This window comes from Salvelinus fontinalis, chromosome 13 (genome assembly GCF_029448725.1).
Source record: "Salvelinus fontinalis isolate EN_2023a chromosome 13, ASM2944872v1, whole genome shotgun sequence".
Classification (NCBI taxonomy): Eukaryota; Metazoa; Chordata; class Actinopteri; order Salmoniformes; family Salmonidae; genus Salvelinus; species Salvelinus fontinalis.
In genome coordinates, this window is record NC_074677.1 from 36468497 (window position 1) to 36495549 (window position 27053).

Here is a 27053-nt window from a genome sequence, read left to right on the forward strand (position 1 = left end):
TAAAACGGAAATATGATCATAATGCTAGAACGCGCCAATAGGATCTCGCTAACTCATGCTTGGCTTTGCCCACCTCCATGCTTGTTCTGCCCACTATGCTCAATTTTCTCTTATTCGAAACGACACAGATCAACTACCTTGGGTTAGTATATATTTGGTTACAATATAAAGTATTTAGCAAGTGCTACACAATCACAACATTTTGCTAGCATAACTATGACCCATTGAAAGAGATTGAATGTGTCAAGTTGTGATTTGATCCTTTTAAGGCCAGGCAGGAAACCCCAATCGGGATTTTTTTCTCTCTCAATCATATCACAAACTTGTCCCAGTTGAATGTAGACACAAGTATTACACTTTTTGGGATAATATTTCAGAAAATGTTTATTAAAATATGCAAATGAGGCAATCTCATTAAATATTTGTACACAACTGCATTTTTCTGGACACTGGATGAAGTCAGCCTAACTAGTTGTTTCATTTTGTTAAGACACTCCAGGACCGGACTTGTCCAGGACAGATTGTGGATACACGTTTCCCCCCCATATAAATTTGGTAAAAGCAGATGCTTCTGAAGCTGAGAAAATGAGTTGGCGTGTGGGAAGTCTGACTTTCGGCAAATGGCAGTTGGACTTTGAAATTGTGTAATTCAACATAGTGAGCTTTGAAAGTATTGATGCATGTCCATTTTAAAGTGGTTAGAATTCATAAAACTGGTGACAGTAGTATGATAATCTAAAGAAAATATACGTTAAGTTTTTTACATTTTGGAAATACTAATATTAATGTAACAAAATACCAACAAATCCCAAAACTGATAGGTACATTTAATTTCAGCCTCTGGTGCAGGGCTTTAATTCTGATAGATGTTGTTTTAGGTAAGTGGAAAGCATCTTACATTTTATTAGCAGCGGAGGTAAAATCTAAAAACAGCACAAAACGCCTCTCAGCTCTCTCCACTATTCTCATCCTCCTACAGTAGTGCAGATGGAAGCAGCTGTTCCTACGGCCCAGTTGCTCACCCCGGAGAGGAAGGGTCCAGGCCGGGTAGGTTAGCTATTAATTCATGAGACTCAGTCAGCTGTAGTGGAGCTGCAGCCCTAGGGAGGAACCTTCAGCCCACCCAACCAACTAACTCTACTGCAGAGGGGGAGGACACAGTGCACTTGGTGCACTCACTCACACCACATTACTGAGAGACAAAGCTGCTGCAGTGATTATTAATAGAGAAGATATGTCTAGTAAAAGTAGAAAAAAATACAAAGATTTTGGCTAAATACCTATTAGAAAATTAATGGCACAAAAACAAAGCAATAAATCCTCATGCAGCATTTGGTAAAAATCCATCTCTGATCCAATGGGCCAAAACACCTTAACAGACACTCAGCATTACCCCCATCATCAAGTCATAACACACAGCTAGAGAGGAAGTAATGATAATAGAACATGGGTGGACATTTCAATAAAATTAAATGAGAAACTAGATTTCATTTATATATAAAAACATAAAAAATAAAAAAAGATACTCTCACCAAAAGCAACCACCCCCCAGAATGTTTCAAATAAAGTTATATTTACAGACTAAAACATCTGAAATCACATTCATCAATCACTCGTTAAAAAAGGGGGGGTAAAATGGGGTATTACGGTCACATCAACAGACACAATGCATAAGTTATAAAACCAGTCATGCCTCAGTTCTAGTTCAATACACTAACAGTGGCTTAACAGCCTTCACAGTGGTATCTTTATCCACAGATCAGGCACCGTCTCCCAGAGGGTGACAAAATAAGCAGTGTGTGCATCCATCTGTGTTTGCACTTGCAAAAGCCTATCAGCTGATAATGTGTGCTAAAATATCACAGTGTAGTGCAGTGATCTTGTTTAGTCACAGTGTCGACTAGTAATGTCAAATAGTAGTAGTCATTGGTCTAAGTTTGCAGCACAGGGAAGTCTTTGAACAAATGTTTCCTGCCTAGGGTTTAGTGTCCCGTGTCCAGGTCCCTCATGTAGTCCTGTAGGGCCTGCAGCCGGGCATCGATCTCTGACAGGTCAGCCCCATCTATGGAGCCTTCTGGGTAAAGGACAAGCAATGCACAGATAATGGTAAATCATTGGTTTCAGCAAGGTTCTCACACAGAATGTGTCACCGGGGCTCATATTAAAAGTACATTCATTTTTTTTAGCTAACTGACTCTGATTAAACTTTAGATTGAAGAGTAGGCATTGATTGGTTACCTTTGTCTGATCGTACCCTGTGTGTGGGAGTGCTACAATGGGGCTTCCTGGTCAAATGTCTTCCTCTGGGCTACAAAAATAAATAATGTCACTCAACACAAAGATGTTAAATCAAGGTCTATCACAAGCTGTAAAAAATAACATACCACACTCACCATGGTTGGACCATTGTAGGTCTGCTTCCTTCCTCTGAAACACAGAACAAAATGAGGAACTGTCTGAGACACGCAGTAAAGCAGAACATCTCTCACTTACTTAAACAAACCCCATTTGGACTGTAATACCAAGTGATATAGCATGGTAAAGCATAAATTACCTGATAGTCAACTCATCCAACTCCACCAATGAATTCTCAGAGGACTGTCTGCTTCTCCTATTCTCAATTGATAAGCTCCTCCCTCTGCTCCCACTGCCTGCCCTGGTCAGCTGGGGATAAGCCTCCCTGGACCGAGACCGCCCCCTCTCTAGGCCCCTCTCCAGAACAGGTGATGCTAACATTTCTCTTCTGACCTTTCTCTGGCTGACGGAGAGAGAGAACACAGGAGGCCAAGTTAAGTCATGATTACAGGGAACGTTTCACTCAGTATTGGTTTTCCTATTAGAGTAAAAAAAAATGGGTTGCCATTTGAAATCCTTGAGCATTTCAACACATGAAAATCACTATACCAGTGTCTCACATGCAAAATACACTGTTATAATTGGCAGAAGCTTGCACTGCAGATACAGTTATGACAGTGAAATGGATAGAGGGAGATGAGACTGACTTTTTGAGTTCCGCCTCTCTCAGTCGGCGCTGTCTGTCCTGGATATATGCAGTGGGGTCAAAGCGTGGCGTCCGCGAACCTGAAAACAGGAATGACAGGATTGGCTGGGAGCTCATACTTAAAAGGGAAAATCCACTCAAACTATATTTTGTTACCAAAAGATTTTGAGTGGATTTTTCATTGAAGATAGCAGATCAAGCAGTTAATCAAGCCCTGTTAGTTTTACTCAGACTTGGTGGTGTCAACTTTAATTGTATCCTTTTCATTACCAAAATTACACCAAGTCAAAACAATCAATGCAATGAAGCTGAATTACCAGTCAACTCCAAACTCCTATAGAGACAGAAAAAACAAGATACCTGTGGGAGAAGGTGAGGGTCTGGCAACATACGAGCGGGGCCCTGAGGAGTCTGCCCTCTGGCCTTCTGACCTCCGACCCCTCTCTTCTGTCCTCTCTCTGGACCCTGAGTGAGCCCGAACTACAACACGTCCCAAACTACGTTCCCGGGACAGTGAACGCCTGATCTCCCCATCACCCCGCGAGGCACTGCACCCAGAAAGGGCAGGGGTCACCCCACTGGTCACCCTACTAAAAACAGACACACATAGTATACAACATTAGCCACAGGGAGAGTATTGTAAGGAGTGAGTAAGTAGGTGGGAGTGAGTGAGTGAAAGTGAAAGAGAGAAAGAAAAAGGAAAGACATACATGCTTAGATTGACTAACCCTCGTCTTAGCAACGCCAGTTCATTGGTCAAACTCTTAACGCGAATCCGTAGAGCTCGCTCCGATGCCCTTAGCTCCTCCAACTAGGAGAGACAGGAAACGTCAGAATTAGCCTACCAGCTGAACAATGGAATCAGCTCCAAGCAATCCTACTTATAATGGCGCAAAAATGTCTACTTCCAAGTGTTGGCATGCACACAATACATTTGTTTGATATGCAGGAATCTATGCTACTACATTATTTGCATCAACTGTAGGCCAGGCATTCTAAATTATTCAAAGTTATAAAAGTTACAGAGTACATGCTTATTTGAAATATGATGCAAACAAGGACCAACCTGCTCCAGTAGGAGGCGCTGCTCCTGGCCCCTCTTGCTGGCTGAGCGCTGACTCTTGGCCCTCTCTCTGAGGAGCTGGTCCTCTAAACTCCTGACCACCTCTCTCAGCCCCCGAGCCCCTCCTCCAGGGGTGGAAGCAGACCTCACTAACTGCAGACGCTCCAGAGCCTTGGCCAGAGCCTCCTTCTCCTCTCTGACCAACGTGAGTCTAACAACAGACAGAACAGTCAGGACCCTTAACCTCTGACCTGAAGAAAACAACACAGACTGTCCTGATTAATACAGTGTAACAAATCATAACTTACTCTGCCCGTAGCCGGCGTATCTCTGGCTCTGCTGGTTTGTGACCTGCATGGTTGGCCAGGGCGTTTAGCTCAGTCTTCAGGGCTCTGATGTCCTTCTGCAGGGCGGCAGGGTCAGGCTTGCCATGGTAGGGCAGGGGCAGGGGGTAGTGGATTCTATAGGGAAAGGTTAACATGGCAATTTCGCAGTTGTACATTTCAAGCAGAGTTTGAGTCAAGCTTATGGTAGTGATATCACTAAAAGAGAGACAAACCTGTCAAATTCCACAGTGTAGATAAGAATTAGATATCTTTTGGCACTGAGGTTAGGAGATTGCTGTTGGGCTCGGGGACGACCAACGACTCCAGCCTTCCGGTTCCGCAAGAGCTCCAGGTCAGCATAGGTCAAGAGGTCAAGGGTAACAGACTCACTAGTCTGAAGAAAAAGCATGCACCATAATCAGAAGTGTGGGTATAATTTGTGGAAAGTTCCAACAGGAATCTGTTGAAAAAAACGTCGTAAATAACAAGGCTCCCAACAAACAACGCTTATAAAGTTGTATAGCGGCAGAATAAGATACTGGGTAGGGCGTGGGCAATTTAATAACTTTTTTCACTCCCAACGTTTATCCCGAAAAATGTCTGTCCCCACTCTGGTAGCCGATGGACAAACATCAAGAATAAGCTACGTGGTGAGAGTATGCCTATTCGGCAGCTAGTTAGCTAGGTGAATTTTGTTGGCAACCTTGTACTTTACAAAGTTTTTGGAACCGATTCCTGTTGGAACGTTCCACAAATTATACTCACCCTAGGCAGAACACTTTTAAACATGTTTTAACTTCCTTTACTGCCTCGCAGACTCACCATACTAACAGCAGATTCCAACATGCTGCAGAAGATGGGAAACTGCTTGAAGTTGCCTGTTTTGCGAGTTAGGTCTTCGATGTCTGGGGCACAATGAAAACATTATAATAATAAATAGTAATGTCTATAATATCCATGGAAATTAACTATGTCATTTCACAATGCTTCACTTACATGCTGGGTCAAACCCTCCCCTCCACTGGTCAGCTGTCATTGCATCAGAGATCTCGACTATTAGCAATCCTTCTTTTAGTTCTATCTTCACAGCAAACTCCACTCCTCGGAATGTAATGTCCTCCTGCACCACTGAGCCCGCCTCCATCTCTCTGCATTGGTCGCAATGTCCACAGACCTAAGTTACAAGAAATAGACAATCCATCAATCACATAGACATGCACACCACAGTCATCAATGTCGACAAAACTAAATGTAGGCCTAGTAAGTACTGAGTAACTAACTTGAGCTATAATCAGTGCGCTACAGGTACTGAAACCACAGATGAAGATAAGAGTCTCTTTGCATTAACGTTAGCTAGTTTAGCCGACCAGAACTTAGCTAGCCAACAACATCTGGTTAGCTACACACAAGCTAGCGATATGGCTAGCAAACAAACTTATGTTTTCTGCAGTGCTAACTATCATACTGTATGATAGCATAATTCCACTACAAACTGGCACGTTTGCTATTCTGTGTTGGTAAATGCTTGTTAGCTAGCTAGCTTCTATATCTCGTAGCTAGCTAAGTAACGTGTTAACGTTAGCTTACAGTACTCTCCTAAGGATAGAGACATACCTGTTGTGATGTGCTCGAAAACGGAACCCAACTCCTACACCTTGGAGAGCATTTTAATTCTTAAAATAAAATATATCCAATTAAGTCAAATCGTGTCTCTGGCATGAACGAGTACACCTCTCTTCGATACCTGACAGATTGGAAGCCGCCGCCACTGTTGAATGTAGCGGTTCAATAACCGAGAATGTATAACTACCGCCCCCTACACAATGTCAACTGAATGTATTGGTCGAAAATAAGATACAAGGAAGTCTGATTGGGTGGAGCTACCGTCAATATGTAAAAGCTGTGACGGTATCGCCCGTGCTCAACATCAGCTCCGAGGCCCGTCAGTGGAAGTGATGCTGAGCCCCATGGTAACGACACGGCTTTGTAAATGTAAATCCTCAACAAGTTAAACTGTAGTAGTATGTTCAACCAGAAAAGATGCAGTTAGCGGTTGGGGCACTTTTAGCTGTTGGGGCACTTTTGGACAGTAGGAATTATTTCATTGCAACACGCACGCATCTTATTATAACCCTGTAATACCGGCAGCTCATGTCAGGGAAGTGAAGAGTGAATTAATAAACATGTTATTAATTCATGAGTGTCTTAGTTGTTATTGTGTTTGTGTGTGTTTAATACTGTGATACAAGCACAGAACTAGAATGAGTCAGTCCTCCAAAGTGAGTGTATCTGGATCACCAGGCAGGCACGCTGTCCTTGAACTAAAGTAGGCCTAGAGCAGAGACTGGCAAACAGTTGTGGCAAACCTTTGGCCAATTTGCTGCGAGTTCATATTAACACATGCAAATTAGTTTTGTTGCCAACTGTTGCGGCAGATTTGCAGCGACTTGTGTACTTCTGGCAAACAATTATGGGAAACTATTGGAGAACATTCTACTGTATCCTGCAAATTTGCTGCAAACTCAGTATGAATATGCAAATTAGATCAGGTTTTTGGTTACTGTGTGTTAACAACATTGTATCTACATAAACCAAATCACTTAAAACTTTAATGAACTTGCTTCTCACGGAGAAAACAGAAAATACTAAATGTACTAAATATACTAAACAACATGTATTAAATGTCAACAGATAAAACATTAATCCAATACAACTTGAAATCATCAGCATGCTAAGGAAGTAAATGTTATTTATAATATGGGTTACATGGCTCTCTGAAATGAAAATGGATGACACTCCCTTGAGCAAAATATATTTTACCTAACTGTATGCTTGAAAAAAAAAACAAGTGACCCACCCCTATATCCAAAAGAATAACTAAAACATAAAGTGGATGGCAGAGAACATGTCTACCATTTACCCTCACTTATTGGACAGACGAAAGCCTTAGTTATGCAGTTTTAGAAACTGTTTTTCGCCCTGTAGGAATTACATGGGAATGCATTCATTTTAAAAGCGTACAGGGCTGCGGGCCAGAAGATTGTGGGTTCGCAGACCAGTGTGGACAAGAGTACAGTAGGGGTGGAAACATCTCTATTACAGTAAAAGCACTGCAATAATCTATCATTGTTTTTGCAAGTCTGAGAAAAAAAATGCCTTTAATTTTTTTTCCTAGCTATTACACGTAATTTTACATATTAGCAGAATCTTTTTTAGTACCACACAAATTACAGGTAAATAATTTATATTTTTTTATTTAACCTTTATTTAACAAGGTAGGCCAGTTGAGAACAAGTTCTCATTTACAACTGGGACCTGGCCAAGATAAAGCAAAGTTGTGCGACAAAAACAACAACACAGAGTTACACATAAACAAACGTACAGTCAATAACACAATAGAAAAATCTATGTACAGTGTGTGCAAATGTAGAAGATTAGGGAGGTAAGGCAATAAATAGGCCATAGAGGCGAAATAATTACAATTTAGCATTAACACTGGAGTGATAGATGTGCAGATGATGATGTGGCTATACTCGGCCTTGTCTCAGGATGGAAAGTTGGTGGTTGAAAATATCCCTCTAGTGGTGTGGGGGCTGTGCTTTGGCAAAGTGGGTGGGGTTATATCCTGCCTGTTTGGCCCTGTCCGGGGGTATCATCGGATGGGGCCACAGTGTCTCCTGACCCCTCCTGTCTCAGCCTCCAGTATTTATGCTGCAGTAGTTTATGTGTCGGGGGGCTAGGGTCAGTCTGTTATATCTGGAGTATTTCTCCAGTGTCCTGTGTGAATGTAAGTATGCTCTCTCTAATTCTCTCTTTCTTTCTCTCTCTCTCTCAGGGGACCTGAGCCCTAGGACCATGCCTCAGGACTACCTGGCATGATGACTCCTTGCTGTCCCCAGTCCACCTGGCCGTGCTGCTGCTCCAGTTTCAACTGTTCTGCCTGCGGCTATGGAACCCTGACCTGTTCACCGGACGTGCTATCTGTCCCAGACCTACTGTTTTCAACTCTCTAAAGACAGCAGGAGCGGTAGAGATACTCTCAATAATCGGCTATGAAAGCCAACTGACATTTACTCCTGAGGTGCTGACCTGTTGCACCCTCGACAACTACTGTGATTATTATTATTTGACCATGCTGGTCATTTATGAACATTTGAACATCTTGGCCATGTTCTATTATAATCTCCACCCGGCACAGCCAGAAGAGGACTGGCCACCCCTCATAGCCTGGTTCCTCTCTAGGTTTCTTCCTAGGTTTTGGCCTTTCTAGGGAGTTTTTCCTAGCCACCGTGCTTCTACACCTGCATTGCTTGCTGTTGGGGTTTTAGGCTGGGTTTCTGTACAGCACTTTGAGATATCAGCTGATGTAAGAAGGGCTATATAAATACATTTGATTTGATTTGATGTGCAAGTAGATATACTGGGGTGCAAAAGAGCAAGAAGATAAATAACAATATGGGGATGAGGTAGTTGGGTGTGCTATTTACAGATTAGCTGTGTACAGGTACAGTGATTGGTAAGTTGCTCTGACAGCTGATGCTTAAAGTGCTACAGGTGGGTGTTGCTATGGTGACCAGTGAGCTGAGATAAGGCGGGGCTTTACCTAGCAAAGATTATAGATGACTTGGAGCCAGTGGGTTTGGCGACAAATATGTAGCGAGGGCCAGCCAACGAGAGCATACAGGTTGCAGTGGTGGGTAGTAGATGAGGCTTTGGTGACAAAACGGATGGCTCTGTGATAGACTACATCCAGTTTGCTGAGTAGAGTGTTGGAGGCTATTTTGTAAATGACATCGCCGAAGTCAAGGATCGGTAGGATAGCCAGTTTTACAACAATATGTTCGGCAGCATGAGTGAAGGAGACTTTGTTTCAAAATAGGAAGCCAATTCTAGATTTCATTTTGGATTGGAGATGCTTAATGTGAGTCTGGAAGGAGAGTTTACAGTCTAACCAGACACCTAGGTATTTGTAGTTGTCCACATATTCTAAGTCAGAACCGTCCAGAGTAGTGATGCTAGTCGGGCGGGCAGGTGCGTGCAGCAATCGGTTGAAGAGCATGCATTTAGTTTCACTAGTATTTAAGAGCAGTTGGAGGACACGGAAGGAGTGTTGTATGACATTGAAGCTCATTTGGAGGTTTGTGATAATGGAATTTATATGTTTAAATTAATGATTAGAATATTCCACCCTGAAACCATATAATTGTATGAAATTTATTAGAATCATAAAACTATAATCTGATGATGTGTGTAGTTTTAGTCAGAATTAGAACAAGAACCTTTTGTTCCTTTTTAGTATGTAAGCAGGGTGCATGTGGGAAACAAATGATAAGAGGGGCTATCGACAGACAAGCTGGACCACTGTGTTCCTTTCAGGACATTCTGTCTCCACCCGTGGAGGGGAGAAACTGTTAGGCTTGCAGAAGATTATGAAACATGTTGCAGATTAAAGAAACACTGTATCTGTATAGTAGAAAAACACAGATTGTCTGAGCAAGGCGTAGCTTAAGATTTGAACATGTATGTATGTGCGAAGGATACCTACTGTTTGTGTGTATGTATGTGCGTAGGATATCTACTGTTTGTGTGGAAGTATGTGCACAGCTATAAAATGGATGTCTTTGTATAATGGACTTCAGAGCGCTCTCGTGAATAAACATTTGACTATTGTAGGCTGGTCCTCTGTCTGTTTACATTTCAACCAGTATCTTACAAATTCTGGGTTGCAGACTGAGTAGTTAATTGAAGTTCAGTTTATGAACATTGAGAACATAATTATCTTAACAGTTTGTTAACACAGTGTCCAAAGAAGGCCCAGAAGTATACAAAATGGTGTCATCTGCGTAGAGGTGGATCAGAGAATCACCAGCAACAAGAGCGGCATCATTGATGTATACAGAGAAAAAAGTCGGCCCGAGAATTGAACCCTGTGTCACCCCCATAGAGACTGCAAGAGGTTCGGACAACAGGCCCTCCGATTTGACACACTGAACTCTTTCTGAGAAGTAGTTGGTAAACCAGGCGAGGCAGTCATTTAAGAAACCAAGGCTGTTGAGTCTGCCGATAAGAATGCGGTGATTGACAGAGTCGAAGCCTTGGCCAAGTCGATGAAGACGGCTGCACAGTATTGTATTTTATCAATGGCGGTTATGATATAATTTAGGACCTTGAGCGTGGCTGAGGTGCACCCATGACCAGCTCGGAAACCAGATTGCATAGCGGAGAAGGTACGGTGGGATTTGAAATGGTCGGTGATCTGTTTGGTAACTTGGCTTTCGAAAGACCTTAGAAAGGCAGGGCAGGATAGATATAGATCTGTAACAGTTTGGGTCTAGAGTGTCTCCCCCTTTGAAGAGGGGGATGACCACGGCAGCTTTCCAATCTTTAGGGATCTCAGACGATATGAAAGAGAGGTTGAACAGGCTAGTAATAGGGGTTGCAACAATTGCAGCGGATAATTTTAGAAAGAGAGGGTCCAGATTGTCTAGCCCAGCTGATTCTAAGGGGTCCAGATTTTGCAGCTCTTTCAGATCATCAGCTATCTGAATTTGGGTAAAGGATAAATGGGGGAGGCTTGGGCAAGTTGCTGAGGGGATACAGGGCTGTTGACCGGGGTAGGGATAGCCAGGTGGAAAGCATGGCCAGCCGTAGAAAAATGCTTCTCAATTATCATAGATTTATCGGTGGTGACAGTGTTTCTTAGCCTCAGTGCAGTGGGCAGCTGGTAGGAGGTGCTCTTATTCCCCATGGAATTTAGTGTCCCAGAACTTTTTGGAGTTTGTGCTACCGGATGCAAATTTCTGTTTGAAAAAGCTAGCGTTTGCTTTCCTAACTGCCTGTGTATATTGGTTCTTAACTTCCCTGAAAAGTTGCATGTAGCGGGGGCTATTCAATGCTAATGCAGTACGCCACAGGATGTTTTTGTGCAGTCAGGTCTGGAGTGAACCCAGGGCTATATATCTGTTCTTAGTTCTACATTTTCTGAATGGGGCATGCTTATTTAAGATGGTGAGGCAAGCACTTTTAAAGAATAACCAGGCATCCTCTACTGACGGAATGAAGTCAATATCCTTCCAGGATACCTGGGCCAGGTTGATTAGAAAGGCATCTCGCTGAAGTGTTTTAGGGAGCGTTTGACAGTGATGAGGGGTGGTTGTTTGACCGCGGACCCATTATGGATGCAGGCAAGGAGGCAGTGATCGCTGAGATCCTGGTAGAAGACAGCAGAGGTGTATTTAGAGGGCAGGCTGATCAGGATGATATCTATGAGGGTGCCCGTGTTTACGGATTTAGGGTTGTACTTGGTAGGTTCCTTGATAATTTGTGTGAGATTGAGGGCATCTAGCTTAGATTGTAGGACGGCCAGGGTGTAAAGCATATCCCAGTTTAGGTCACCTAACAGAACAAACTCTACGAACTCTCTAGATAAATGAGGGGTAATTAATTCACATATGGTGTCCAGGTCAGCTGGGGGCTGAGGGGGGTCTATAGCAAGTGGCAACAGTGAAAGACTTATTTCTGGAAAGGTGGATTTTTTAAAGTAGAAGCTAGAATTGTTTGGGCACAGACATAGATAGCATGACAGAACTCTGCAGGCTATCTCTGCAGTAGATTGCAACTCCACCCCCTTTGGCAGTTATATCTTGGCGGAAGATGTTGTAGTTGGGGATGGAAATGTCATAATTTTTGGTGGCCTTCCTAAGCCAGGATTCAGACACTGCTAGGACATCAGGGTTGGCAGAGTGTGCTAAAGCAGTGAATAAAACTAACTTATGGAGGAGGCTTCTGATCTTAACATGCATGAAACCAAGGCTTTTACGGTTACAGAAGTCAACGAATGATAGCGCCTGGGGAATGGGAGTGGAACTGGGGGCTACAGGGCCTGGGTTAACCTTTACATCACCAGAGGAACAGAGGAGGATTAGGATAAGGGTACGGCTAAAGGCTATAAGAACTGGTCGTCTAATGCATTGGGGACAGAGAATAAAAGGAGCAGATTTCTGGGCGTGGGAGAATAGATTCAGGGCATAATGTACAGACAATGGAATGGTAGGATGTGGGTACAGTGGAGGTAAACTTAGGCGTTGAGTGACGGTGAGAGAGGTTTCGTCTCTGGAGGCACCAGTTAAGCCAGGTGAGGTCTCTGCATGTGTGTGGGGTGGGACAAAAGAGCTATCTAAGGCATTTTGAGCAAGACTGAGGGCTCTACAGTGAAATAAAACAATAAGAACTAGCCAATACAGCAGTAGACAAGGCATATTGACATTAGAGAGAGGCATAAAGCAATCACAGGTGTTGATCAGGAGAGCTAAGACAACAATGGGTAAATGGCAATGAATGGGCAGAGCGGGTCAGTTAGGTACATACAGGACCTGAGTTCAAGGCTGGGGCCGACAGGTTAACAAAATGAGGTACCGTGTTATTGAAACAGTCTAGGGGGCTTCAGCTGTGTAGCCGAGTGATCATAGGTTCAAAAGAGCAGCAATAGGTGAATCAGGGTGCTGTTCGGTCACTACTATTCTAGGCGAGTAGGGGACACAGCGTTCAGAAAAGCTAGCGGGTCGGGGCTGGTAGATGGTTCTTCGGTGACATTGTAACAGAATAGCCTGTTGAGACCACATTGGGCGATCACGTCGGCAGTCCAGTCGTGATGGATCGGCGGGGCTCCGTGTCGACAATAAAGGGTCCAGGTCAATTGGCAAAGGAGGTATTGTAGCCCTAGAATTAGCTGGTATATGGGCCTAGCTTGAGGCTAGCTCAAGGCTAGCTGGTGCTTTCTTCGGGACAGAGGCGTTAGCTAACAGTAGCCACTCGTTTGCAGCTAGCTAGCTGCGATGATTCGGTGTAATGATCCAGAGCGGCAGGAATCCGGTGATGTGGTAGAGAGAAGCATTCCGAAATGCTCTATGTTGACATCGCGCTGTGCAGACTGGCAGGTATTGTCCGAGCTAAGGCTGGCTAGTGACCGAGAAAAAGGTGAAGACCGCTAGCCGTGGCTAACAAAGACTAGTAGCTAGTTAGCTGGCTAACTCCTGATGGTAGTTCCAGTTATAAGGAATAAAAATAGCAGATCCGTACCACATTGAGTGAGGCGGGTTGCAGGAAAGTATATTTAGTTCGTAGATAGAAAGTGAGATTAAGATATATACAAAAAAGACCGCCTATTTACACGGGATAAGACAAAGACAAACACACACGTCTGACTGCTACGCCATCTTTGATATGTGAATGTTCATCACCCATTTCCTATGATATGTTACGAATTACATATCATATTAAATGTTACGAATAATGTTAGCCACTGTAGGCTACAGGTTAAGGTTAAGGTTAAGTTTAGGAGTTAGGCTAAAGAGTTAGGTTAGGGTTATGTGAAGGGTTAGCTAAAAGGCTTAAGGTTAGGGTTAGGTGAAGGGTTAGTTAAAACGGTTATGGTTAGGGTTAGCTAACATGCTAAACGTTGCTAGACATTGGCATAATACAGTTTCTCCATCTCTTCATCTGAAAAGACTCTTAAAACTCCATCCTCACTTTCCTGTAGAACTCCACCTTGCGCCTCATCGCCATAGGCTTGTGAAACCGGATGCTTTGTTATTGTTTCAACTGCTGATGGCCCCTTTAATGGATCTACTGTGCATCATGTAAAATCAGTTTAATCTTGAACCCACACAGTGGCGTTCGCACGCGCACGCACGCACGCACACGTACGCGCACACACGCACACGCACGCGCACACACACACACCATCTCATTGTTAATATATGTACATACAGTACTTTGAGCTGAATGACTAGTTTTATCATCATTGTCATCAACCGTCTATCTCTTTATGAACCTTGTTTTCTCTCTTCTCTGTCCACCATCTTCCGCTCCCTCCTGTTTTTCCCCCAGCTATGAGGGGGACTTTGAGAAGCAGCAGAGCGAGCCATAGAGTTTAAAGAGGCAGAAGGCCCCGTCTCGACACTCGTCCAGTGGGGACATGTTTAACCCACCAGGGCCCGCTCCTCTCCCACACGCCCCCAGGTGGCCCCTCCCTCTACTGCGCCTCCCAAGAACACAGATGGTGGATCTCATTTTGTCTTTCCTTGATCCCATGTGTCCATTTCCTCGTCTCCTTCTAGAAACGCATTGGTGGAGAAGTTCCGAGGGTAGGGACCTTGGCTCTAATTCTCAAATGGATTTTGAGAAGGAGTAAAGGAGAGAGGACATGAGGAATCAAAGAATTACAATTGAGGTTCACCCAGGGTTCGCAATCTGCATTCCTGAGAAGAACAACGCGTCCATTGCACTCTTAATGGTTTGTTAAGCTGCTTTGCGATGGAGTGGTGTCGCCTGTCATGTGTACTGCCTCTATGGAAATATGAAGTATGCTTTATTTAATAATGTCTGTTCAATGGCTGTATTGCGAAGTGGTTTTTGTTTGTAAATGTATATTTTTTAATTCATGTAATCATGTATTATTATTATTATTAGTATAAAAGAATGGGAATTGACACCAACACCGCCCTTGTCAGGGTCTAAAACTCAGGATATGAAGGTTTTTTATTCCATATTCACAAAAGTTTCTAAATTAACATGGCTCTCTGTTACTATCTATGGAAGCATAAGCTAGACACACTCCAATTCGCATACCACCCCAGCAGATCCACAGATGATGCAATCTCAGTCGCACTCCAAACTGCCCTTTCTCACCTGGACAAAAGGAACACCTATGTGAGAATGCTGTTCATTGACTACAGATCAGCGTTCAACACCATAGTGCCCACAAAGCTCATCACTAAGCTAAACACCTCCCTCTGCAACTGGATCCTGGACTTCCTGATGGGCCGCCCCAGGTGGTAAGAGTAGACAACAACAGGTCTCTCACGCTGATCCTTAACACTGGGGCCCCACAGGGGTGTGTACTTAGTCCCCTCCTGTATTCCCTGTTCACCCACGGCTGCGTGGCCAAACACGACTCCAACACCGTCATTAAGTTTGCTGACGACACAACAGTGGTAGGCCTGATCACCGACAATAATGAGACGGCCTATAGGGAGGTCAGAGAACTGTCAGCGTTGTGCCAGGACAACAACCTCTCCCATAATATGAGCAAGACAAAGGAGCTGATCGTGGACTACAGGAAAAGGAGGGCCGAAAAGGCCCCCATTAACATTGGCGGGGCTGTAGTGGAGTGGGTCGAGAGTTTCAAGTTCCTTGGTGTCCATCACCAACAAACTATCATGGCCCAAACTTACCAAGACAGTCGTGAAGAGAAAATGACAAACCCTTTTCCCCTCAGGATACTGAAAAGATTTGGGTCCCCAGATCCTCAAAAGGTTCTACAGCTGCACCATCGAGAGCATCCTGACCAGTTGCATCACCGCCTGGTATGGAAACTGCTCGGCATCTGACCGTAAGGCGCTACATAGGGTCGTGCGAATGGCCTAGTACATCACTGGGGCCAAGCTTCCTGCCATCCAGGACCTATATAATAGGCGGTGTCAGAGGAAAGTCTATAAAATTGTCAGACTCCAGTCACCCAAGTTATAGACTTTTTTCTCTGCTACCACACGGCAAGGGGTACCGGAGCGCCAAGTCTAGGACCAAAAGGCTCCTCAACAGCTTCTACCCCCAATCTATTATATTGCTGGACAATTCATAAAAATCGCCACCGGACAATTTACATTGTTCCCCCTTGTACACTGCTGCTACTCGCTGTTTGTTTGTTACCTATGCATAGTCACTTCGCTCCCACCTACATGTACAGATTACCTCAACTAGCCTGTACCCCTGCACACTGACTCGGTACCGGTGCCCCCTGTATATAGCCTCATTATTGTTATTCTTATTGTGTTGCTTTTTATTATTACTTTTTATTTTAGCCTACTTGGTAAATATTTTCTTCTTCTTGAACTGCACTGTTGGTTAAGGGCTTGTAAGTAAGCATTTCACGGTGAAGTCTACACTTGTTGTATTCGGCGCATGTGGCAAATAAAGTTTGATTTGATTTGATAAGCTGTCGAAATGAATAATGATAATATAACAATGATAAATCCATATCACCAATATCACACTCACTAGTAAGTTGCTCTAGATAAGAGTCTCTGCTAAATGACCAAAATTTCAATGTAATTTCCTTTTTTTTTCAACACATAAGCTATTGGATGCATGCTCATAAAATACAATGAATCGGAGCTGTATTGCTAGAGAATACTGATCTCAGGTACTTTTGCTGTGTCAATTATGCATTCAGTGCCAACTCTCCATGCAGTACAGGAATAGATATGAATGCATATTGGATTTCATTCATGTAAACTAAGATATATGCCTGATTCAAGATGGATCCTCAATCTCATGCCATGGTGCTTATATATAAAAGTGTTTAAAGATGCAATATGCAGAAATGTCTCCACCGTTTCCTGATTGCTAAAATTCTAATTGTTTGCCTAATTTCAGTTTATGTGACAAAACAAGCAAGTATAATGTAGAGAATCATTGTACCATCTAAACAGCTGTGAAATATATTTTCAATAACCACAAATATTATATTTTCAACATTTTGAAGCTGATGTACAAAAGATGCAAAAACGAAACTTAAGAATGGGAACAGATCTATGAGTTAAGATGGCGCCGACAGAGGGACCTCACCTTGAGCTCCGATAAAACATTGCAGGTTTCCATTTTTTCTAGTGTTTTTTCTAGTGTTTTTCTCAAATTTTCTTAATCAGTTTGTTTTGTGCATTACTACACACACCCGAGTAGAACTTTTGGAAAACAAATCGCTGGGTACTCACCGTCCACCCGACCTCCCCGAATTCCCTGAGACAGCAGAACAATGGGCTAGCTTCTTCGACAAGGAGCCGAGCTGCTTAGGAGTCCTACCGGAGAGTAGGAAGCGAAGACGCAGATGGAGAAGTAGATGTGGCGGGGTCTTAGTGAGATTAAGATGCCGGGGCGACCCATTCTCCACTAATCAACAAACTTGAGGAACTCAGAGCGAGAATCTCCTTCCAGAGGGACAGTAGATCCTGCAACATTCTCTGTTCTTCTGAGACTTGGCATTCCTCCGACATCCAGATGGATTTTATACAACCAGCGGGTTTTACAGATTTTCAAGCGGATAGGAAGTGGGCTCTTTCTGGCAAGAGCAAGGGTGGGGGGCTTTGCTTCATGACCAACAACACATGGTGTGACAGGAGAAACATACAGTAACTTGCCAGTTTCTGCTCTGCCGACTTGGAATACTTGGTCATAAAATGTTGTCCTTTTTACCTTCCGAGAAAGTTCACAGGGATTATCGCCATGGCTGTGTACATCCCGCTCCAAACCGACACCACAAAGGCTCTCAAAGATCTTCATTGGACCCTGAACAAACTGGAGACTGCATTCCCGGAGGCAGCATTCATTGTTGCGGGGGACTTCAACAAAAGTAATTTGAGAACCGTGCTCCAAAAATATTGCCAACACATCGAAATTATTTTTTTGACCACTGCTACATGCCTTTTCGACACATGTATAAGGCCCTCTCCCATCCTCCTTTCAGAAAATCCGACCATGACTCCATCTTGCTTCTCCCTGCCTACAAACAAAGACTCAGGTGGGAAGTTCTGACCAATCAGAATTCATACTCTAATTCTGTTTTGATCACATGGACTGGAATATGTTCCGGGTTGCCTCTAGAGAAAATGTCAATGAATACGTCGACTCAGTCATCGGATTCATTAAAAAAACGCATATGACTTGATACCGAAAGTATCTTTCAAAACGTACCCGAATCAAAAACCGTGGATTAATAGCAGCCTTGTAGGAAACTGAAAGAGAGAGATACTACTTATAAACAGGGCAAGGAGACCGAGGACAATAGTTTTGTTAACCTCTACAGGATCAGTGTCCACTACGCGGGATGGTTGAGCTAACGTAGGCTAATGTTATTAGCATGAGGTTGTAAGTAACAAGAACATTTCCCAGGACATAGACATATCTGATATGGGCAGAAAGCTTAAATTCTTGTTAATCTAACTGCACTGTCCAATTTACAATAGCTATTACAGTGAAATAATACCATGCTATTGTTTGAGGACAGTGCACAGTTATGAACTTGAAAATGTATTAATAAATCACTTAAGCACATTTGGGCATTTGGTCAACATTTTGAACAGAAATACAATGGTTCATTGAATCAGTCTAAAACTTTGCACGTACACTGCTGCCATCTAGTGACCAAAGATGATTAAAAAAAGTTATTATCTTTTAGCAGATCTAACGTGTTGTATTCTCCTACATTAATTTCACATTTCCACAAATTTCAAAGTGTTTCCTTCCATATGGTATCAAGAATATGCATATCCTTGCTTCAGGTCTTGCGCTACAGGCAGTTTGGGTTTGCCATTTTAGGCGAAAATTTACAAAACATAAGTACAGAGACAAAGTGGAGGAGCAATTCAGCGGGTAGGACACAAGGCGAATGTGGCAGGGGCTCCTAACGATCATGGATTACAAAAAGAAAGCCAGCGACATCACTGTCAACAACGCCACCCTACCAGATGAGGGTTAGGGTTAGGGTTAGGGTTAGGGCACAATGACCCTGAGTTGCCGAGGAGAGCCCCTGATGACAACGTGGGCTACACACTCACAGTCTCCGCTGAGGAGAGGAGTCATTCAAACCTGTAACCCTCGCAAGGCTGCAGGCCCAGATGACATCTCTAGCCATGCCTTCAGAGCATGTGCAGACCAGCTGGCTGTTGTGTTCTCTGACATTTTCAATATCTCCCTAGCTCAGGCCTCTATACACACCTGCTTCAAGATGTCCACTATCATCCCTGTGTCCAAGAAAAGGAAAGTAACTGAACTGAATGACTACCGACAAGTAGCACTCACTTCCGTCATCATGAAGTGCTTCGAGAGGCTAATCAAAGACCATATCACCTCCTCCCTCCCTGACACACTCGACCCTCCAATTTGCCTACCGCCCTGACAGATCCACGAACTACGCAATCGCCATTGCAATGCACACTGACCCCACCCACCTGGACAAAAGGAATGCATATGTTAGGATGCTGTTCATTGACTACAGCTCAGCCTTCAATACCATAGTGCCCTATAAGCTCATTACAAAGCTCACAGCCCTGGGTCTGAACTCTTCCCTTTTGCAACTTGGTCCTGCACTTCCTGACGGGCCGCCCCCAGGTGGTGAAGGTAGGCAATATTACCTCCTCGACACTGATCCTCAACACGGGGCCCCACAAGGGTGTGTCCAGATTCCCCTCCTGTATCCTGTGTATACCCATGACTAAGTGGCCTCACACAGTCGCAACTCTGTCATCAAGTTTGCTGACGACACAACAATAGTAGGCCTGACCACCAACAACGACGAGACAGCCTACAGGGAGGAGATAGGCACTCTGACAGCATGGTGCCAGGTAAACAACCTCTCCCTCAATGTTAGCAAAACAAAGGAGCTGATTGTGGACTTCAGGAGGAACCAGGCTGGACACACACCCATCCTCAGCAATGGGTCCGCCGTGGAGACGGTCAATAACTTCAAATTCCTCGGCCTACTCATCTTCGCACGGATGCCGTAGTGAAGAAGGCACGACAGGGACTCTTCAACCTTTGGCCTGTCCCACCCAAGCCATGCCATGTTCTCCCTGCTTCAATTACTCAGATGCGGGCACTACATAAGCATCATGGCAAAAACTGAAAGACTGGCCAAAGGTTTCTACCCTCAGACCATCAGGCTGCTGAATAGCCACCGCTAGTCAGCTACCTGCTCCCCCCTACCCCCTGCTACTCCCCCTATGTACATTCCCTCCGCTACTCCCCCCACTACTTCCCCCCATGGACACAGCCCCCCCCCCCCCCAAATATAAACGCAACATGCAACAGTTTCAAAGATTTTACTGAGTTACATTTCATATAAAGGAATCAGTGAATTTAAATGAATTCATTAGGCCCTAATCTATGGATTTCACATGACTGGGAATACAGATATGCATCTGTTGGTCACAGATACCTTTAAAAATAAGGTAGGGGCGTGGATCAGAAAACCAGTCCGTATCTGGTGTGACCACCATTTGCACTATGCAGCGCAACACATCTCCTTCGCATAGAGTTGATCAGGCGGTTGATTGTGGCCTGTGGAATGTTGTCCCACTCCTCTTCAATAGTTTTGCGGATGTTGGTGGGAACTGGAACATGCTTTGTCCCCAGCACAGTGCCATAGGTGCACCTGTGTAATGAACATGCTGTTTAACTTGCTTATTAATATGCCACACCTGTCAGGTGGATGGATTATCTTGGCAAAGGATAAGTGCTCACTAACAGGTATGTAAACACATTTTAGGAGTAATACGCTTTTTGTGCATATGGAACATTTCTAGGATCTTTTATTTCAGCTCATGAAACATGGGACCAACACTTTACTTATTGCGTTTATATTTTGTTCAGTATTAAAGACAGCAATTTGTTCAACTCTCCATATAATTATCCAATAAAACAAATGCAAACAGATGCAAGCCTATGACTACTGGGACAACCTACAGTTCCATTGAACTTCTCTCACATCATTGCACGATCCTGGAGCACCACGAAGGGCGCTCCAATCGCTTTAAATGACATCTCATCAAGATCTGTTGCCTACGCCTAATAGTCATACTCATCACATATTATGATTATTATTACAAATAGAAGATTATCACTTCTCACAATGGTGCTTGTGTACACCTAATTTCTAATGAGATTTTAGGATGGTTAGCTGAAGCTAAAAAGTCGCTTATTTTCTTCTCATATGCCAAAACTCAACGGAACGTACCACTAGGCAGGGTATATTTTCTATTAAGGTATTTTTACTTTTACTCAAGCATGACAATTGAGTACTTTTTCCACCACTGACGAAACAAACATACCAGACTAATTGGAGTGTCAATGGATTTACATTTACTATGTTAGTCCAGGTTGGTGGGGCTGTTTTGAAAACCACGTGGAGAGTCTGCACTTTCTCTTCAAATGTTGGCAATTTGATGATTCATTTCATCATTTCATGCGAGGCCTTAAGATGTGTCACTGGTGTTCATGGGTTGGAACCTATGTTATTTTCCAATCATTTCGTTGTGAAAATATATATTTTTTTTATTCTGTTCCGACCAGCAGAATAAAGTTCTGAACCGGTTTGAACCCCAAAAAAGTAACGGTTTATATCGTTGCTAGTGTAACGGATGTGAAATGGCTAGCTAGTTAGCGGGTACGCGCTACTAGCGTTTCAATCTGTTACGTCACTTGCTCTGAAACCTAGAAGTAGTGTTGCACCTTGCTCTGCAAGGGCCGCGGCTTTTGTGGAGTGATGGGTAACGACGCTCTGTGGGTGTCAGTTGTTGATGTGTGCAGAGGGTCCCTGGTTCGCGCCCGTGTCGGGGCGAGGGGACGGTTTAAAGTTATACTGTTACACTAACTCTTCCTTTCTAATCTCTGAAATCAATAAAAAAATTACATTGAGCTCAACATTAAATGACTTCACCAATCAGTCCAGATAGAGCAGCTTGCTATGGAGCGGGCAAGCTATTAAAATGAATTAGACAGACGAGTGTAGGGTGCGAGATGCGAGTGACATTTTGCGGGTTGGGAGAGACAGAGAGAGGGTAGAGGAGGCTTGGGTTGAAGCGTTGGGCATCTTGTTGTTATGACATGCATTATCTGAATTAGGCTCACAGAATTATACCTACAGGCTTCTATGAAATAACTTTGAATGTCTTTGAACTTCATAGAGTTAGCTTAATGTTGGACCAGCTAGCTAACAAGCATGTGTGTGCAGAGCAGCACCAGAATTAAAATAAAAACACTTCTTACCTTTTTGTAGTTAATAAATCAAATGTGAAACGTGATAACTATGGTTTCCTTAACTAGCATTGAAAAGGTTAATCCATTCTTCTCTAATAAAAAATCTCTCTCCCTAATTTCTGAATCACACTACTTGAACAGTTGTTCCCAACCAGGGGTACTAGGACCCCTGGGCGTACTTGGCCTATCCACAGGGGGTACTTGAGAAGACTCATGAGACTATAGGCTTACTGGTAAAATGCACATTAGGGGGTACTTCAGGGGTACTCCAGGCAGAGCAAAATTTTGTTGGTGGTACAGTAAATGAAAAAGGCTGGGAACCACTGTACTAGACCATGCTTCGGAGGGGCAGGTTCCCTACACACGCACTGGCAAAGATTTTCAGCAGGCAGGCATTTATTTATTCATTTTTTATTTAATGTAGTAAAAATATCAAAATACAGTAAGCTGTAATATATGTTGAATTATAATGTTAAGGGGTTTTAGCTAAAAAAAACAAGTTCAATCATTTAAAAAAGTCTGCTGGTTAAAAAGCCACCATTTTTGAAGAAGACCCAGGCCTAGTCTCATCATAAACCTATTTTCAATGATCCCATAATTATAAATCCACAAACAATTTGGCTCTACAGGAATTTTATAACTACAAATCATCCATCCATAGACTAGGTGTACATTTTATTTGAACGTGAAAGTGAATGCAACATTTTTGATAAGCTTGAAGTGTCAAGTTTATTATAAATTGACTGTTAATTCTATGGGCTGCAGCTCTTGAATCCTTGGTCTCTCTGTGTTGTTAATAACTCTACTCTGCCTCCCACAATTTTTTGTGCAGAAATCTCTGAAGTTTTCTCCCACAAAGAAGAAAAGGAACGGGTCCAGGCAGCTGTTACCCGCTGCAAGACAGAGCGTTACCACGGCAGCCTTCCGAATCCCCTGGAGGTAGCTGCAAGAATCCTCACAGCCATTTAGTTGAGCATTCCGCTCTGCTGCCAGTAAGAGGGTTCGCACCACATGATAGGGCAGGAAGCAGATCAGGAAGATGCAGAGACCGAGGATGACAAGGGCACAAGACTTTCTTGTAGAGGGCTTCCTCATCCCCTCCACCCCAGCCCTACACTGCCTCAGGCTGAGCAGCACACACATGTAGCAGACAGAGATGACAGTGAAGGGCAAGGCAAAGCCCACCACCAGGGCAGCACGGTTCAGAAGGATGATGGTGCCCAAGCTGCTGCCCAGCTCCAGACAGCGGGTCTGCTCTTCCCCCTCCTGGATAGTCCCAATACTCAGTAGGGGTGTAGAGGCCAGGGACACAAAGATCCAGATGAGTAGACACCCTCCCCAACCACAGGATCCACCCTCCAGACTCATGAAGGTGTAGGGGTGTGATACGGCTAGGTAACGGAGGACACTCAGGGCCAGCAGAAAGTAGACAGAGCCATACATGTTGATATAGAATACGTAGGAGACCAGGCGGCAGGTGAGGTCCCCAAACGGCCAATGGGAGTCCAGCAGGTAGTATGCTGATCTGAGAGGCAGAGAGCACACCAGCATGAGGTCAGACATCAGCAGGTTCACCATGTACAGGTTGACCATGGTGATGCTCCTCCTCCTCCTGTACATGCTCAGAAAGACCCAGAGGGAGGCGGTGTTGGCTATTAGGCCCAGGAAGAAGAGGAGCAGGTACGTAGCAGGAAACACACTGCGCTTGAAGCTGTCGATGGGACAATCACATGTCAGATTACTCATCCCTGACTCCAGACTCATATTGTCTGTGCCTCCAGTTAGACCTTTGAATAAAGGAAGGGAGACAAAGGTATGGAAAATGTACTGTGTGTGCTGGAAGGTAAAAAGACAGCATAGAGAGACTGAAAAGTGAAAACTAACACTACATTATATTGAGGCATTTAATTATGGTCCTCTCCTCTTCCGATGCTGCCTGTATACATTTTTACAGCCACTAGAGAGGCATAAATAGAGGGCATAAATATTCACTTTACTATCAGATGTTCTGGTTACTTTACAAAACTGACCAACAGTATGAGTGATAGAAAAAGAGGTTTACTAATGGGTCATTTTAATCCATGTAAAAATCTAACAAAAATAGCCAGAGCCACTTTACAGGAAGGATTTTTCACATGTTATTACAGGTAGACTCATCGATATAATGTAGATGAAGAAAGTAAACAGCAGAGTAGGTCAATTTCCACAACTAAGTGTGAGGCTCAACTTCTCTGCTGTTTTGGTTCCGTGGCTACCATGTTCAATTTCTAGTAGAACAAAAATAAACATGAGAAAGTTGACAGTACCTCTCTCTGTGGTCCAATACTGTTGCATACTTGTCATCAGTCCAGTGAACCCTGTTGAATCAGTCTTCTGATGGCCGTGTCCACTGAGAGATGTGTGTTTGAGCTATGTTTAGAGGAAGCCAAAGAGAAATGAGTGCAATCACTTTACCTCTACAATGCCTTCAGTGTTCACTCAGGCCTGACTTCCTCTGCTGTCTCACAATTCTACCACTGCTGCTCTCCAAGTCCAAATGTACATCATTTCCTATTGTAAACAGTTCACTGAGGCTATTCAACTGCTATGCAACTTTTTTTTCAATTATGTTTTTATGACAAGGCTGTGGCTTTGTAGAAGTTCAGATAACATTTGATATATGGTTGAGACTGTTTATAAATGGAATGAATATACAGTTGTCATTGTGTGGGGAAGACATGCTGGAGGAAGGTCTCTCTCCACTACGAACTGACTCCCGCCAATTCGTGCGCATTTATTGTTTACCCTTTTTCTCACTTACCCTTTATTTATTGGACCCCTTGATAAAGATGACCAGAAAAAGACTGTATAAAATAAATTATACAAATACTGAGCTGCAATGAGGTCCACAATTAATGGATCCCTTGATAAAGATGAGAAAAAAGGACTATGAAGCAGTGGTGGGAAAAGTACCCAATTGTCATACAGTACATAAAGTAAAGATACCTTAATAGAAAATAGCTCAAGTAAAAGTGAAAGTCACCCAGTAAAATACTACTTGAGTAAAAGTCTAAAAATATTTGGTTTTAAATATACTTAAGTATCAAAAGTAAGAGTATAAATAATAAATAAATCCTTATATTAAGCAAAGCAGACAGCCACATTTTCTAGTTTTTTAAATTTACAGATAGCCAGGAGCACGCTCCAACACTCAGACGTCATTTACAAACCAAGCATGTGTTTAGTGAGTCCGCCATATCAGAGACAGTAGGGATGACCAGGGATGGTCTCTTGATAAGTGTGTAAATTAGACATTTTCCTGTCCTGCTAAGCATTTAAAATGTAACGAATACTTTTGGGTGTCAGGGAAAATGTATGGAGTAAAAAGTACATAATTTTCTTTAAGAATGTAGTGAAGTAAAAGTAAAAGTTGCCAAAAATATAAATAGTAAAGTAGAGTACAGATACTGTACCGTAAAAACTACTTAAGTAGAACTAGTATTTTTACTTAAGTACTTTACACCACTGGTAGAAAGCCAGTCTGATGGTTTGCGCTCAGGCTAAAAAGAAAAGGTGGGTGGTGCGTAGGAGAAAAATAGAGTTCAAAAGGTACTTGCACGCAAACCATGAAAAGGAATAATAAAAAGGAATAATACAAAGGGATAATGAAAATGAATAATAAAAAGGAATAATACAAAGGGATAATAAAAAGGGATAATGTAAAGGAATAATAAAAAGGATAATGAAAAGGGATAATAAAAAGGGATAATGAAAAGGAATAGCCCAAAGAGGCCGAGATGCAAAAATAATATACTTAATTTAATTCATGTAAGGTGCAAAAAATAAAACAAAATAGACTGTATAAAATAAATAATACAAATATTGAGATACAGTTGAAGTTGGAAGTTTCCATACACCTTAGCCAAATACATTTAAACTCCAAATACAATTCCTGACATTTAATCAGAGTAAAAATTCCCTGTCTTAGGTCAGTTAGGATCACCACTTCATTTTAAGAGTGTAAAATGTCAGAATAATAGCAGAGAGAATTATTTATTTACGCTTTTATTTCTTTCATCACATTCCCAGTGGGTCAGAAGTTTACATACACTCAATTAGTATTTGGTATCATTGCCTTCAAATTGTTTAACTTGGGTCAAACGTTTCATGTAGCCATCCACAAGCTTCCCACAATAAGTTGGGTGAATTTTGGCCCATTCCTCTTGACAGAGCTGGCGTAACTGAGTCAGGTTTGTAGGCCTCCTTGCTCGCACATGCTTTTTCAGTTCTGGTTACAAATTTTCTATAGGATTTAGGTCAGGGCTTTGTGATGGCCACTCCAATACCTTGACTTTGTTGTCCTTAAGCCATTTTGCCACAACTTTGGAAGTATGCTTGGGATCATTGTCCATTTGGAAGACCCATTTGCGACCAAGCTTTAACTTCCTGACTGATGTCTTGAGATGTTGCTTCAATATATCCACATAATTTTCTTCCCTCATGATGCCATCTATTTAGTGAAGTGCACCAGTCCCTCCTGCAGCAAAGCACCCCCACAACATGATGCTGCCACCCCCGTGCATCACAGTTGGGATGGTGTTCTTCGGCTTGCAAGCCTCCCCCTTTTTCTCTAAACATAACGATGGTGATTATATCCAAACATTTAATCAGACCAGAGGACATTTCTCCAAAAAGTACAATCTTTGTCCCCATGTGCAGTTGCAAACTGTAGTCTGGCTTTTTTATGGCGGTTTTGGAGCAGTGGCTTCTTCCTTGCTGAGAAGCCTTTCAGGTTATGTCGATATAGGACACATTTTACTGTGGATATAGATACTTTTGTACCCGTTTCCTCCAGCATCTTCACAAGATCCTT

General features: G+C 43.1%; 2 protein-coding genes across 3 annotated transcripts; both read right to left on the reverse strand.

Moving 5' to 3' along the window:
• Positions 1 to 366: 366 nt before the first annotated feature.
• ccdc61 (coiled-coil domain containing 61) lies at positions 367 to 6095 on the reverse strand. Of its 2 annotated transcripts, none has more exons than XM_055942683.1 (13): positions 6005 to 6095; positions 5387 to 5564; positions 5213 to 5295; positions 4624 to 4784; positions 4373 to 4525; positions 4068 to 4275; positions 3730 to 3812; positions 3362 to 3591; positions 3003 to 3081; positions 2555 to 2758; positions 2394 to 2427; positions 2239 to 2308; positions 367 to 2074 (listed from the first exon to the last, which is right to left on the reverse strand). In XM_055942683.1, the coding sequence occupies exons 2-13, from the start codon at positions 5532 to 5534 to the stop codon at positions 1983 to 1985; spliced, it is 1545 nt and encodes a 514-aa protein (XP_055798658.1). In that variant the 5' UTR covers positions 5535 to 5564; positions 6005 to 6095; the 3' UTR covers positions 367 to 1982. The 2 variants fall into 2 exon arrangements, with proteins under 2 accessions (XP_055798658.1, XP_055798657.1); XM_055942682.1 differs by having other exon boundaries at positions 3712 to 3812.
• A 16581-nt stretch (positions 6096 to 22676) lies between these two features.
• On the reverse strand, positions 22677 to 24274 carry LOC129867841 (cysteinyl leukotriene receptor 2-like). The gene is made up of 2 exons (XM_055941327.1): positions 24264 to 24274; positions 22677 to 24086 (listed from the first exon to the last, which is right to left on the reverse strand). Exons 1-2 carry the CDS (start codon positions 24272 to 24274, stop codon positions 22934 to 22936), a joined length of 1164 nt encoding a protein of 387 aa, XP_055797302.1. The 3' UTR covers positions 22677 to 22933.
• Between the last annotated feature and the right edge of the window lie 2779 nt (positions 24275 to 27053).

Excerpts from the sequence above, each read along its gene's own strand:
- ccdc61 (XM_055942682.1), bottom strand. The coding sequence starts at position 5,534 with ATGGAGGCGGGCTCAGTGGTGCAGGAGGACATTACATTCCGAGGAGTG. Across the intron at positions 3,082-3,361 it reads ACCCTCACCTTCTCCCACAG|GTTCGCGGACGCCACGCTTT; the intron begins GTATCTTGTTTT and ends TCCTGTTTTCAG. Across the intron at positions 2,759-3,002 it reads AGAGAGGCGGAACTCAAAAA|CCAGAGAAAGGTCAGAAGAG; the intron begins GTCAGTCTCATC and ends TCTCTCCGTCAG.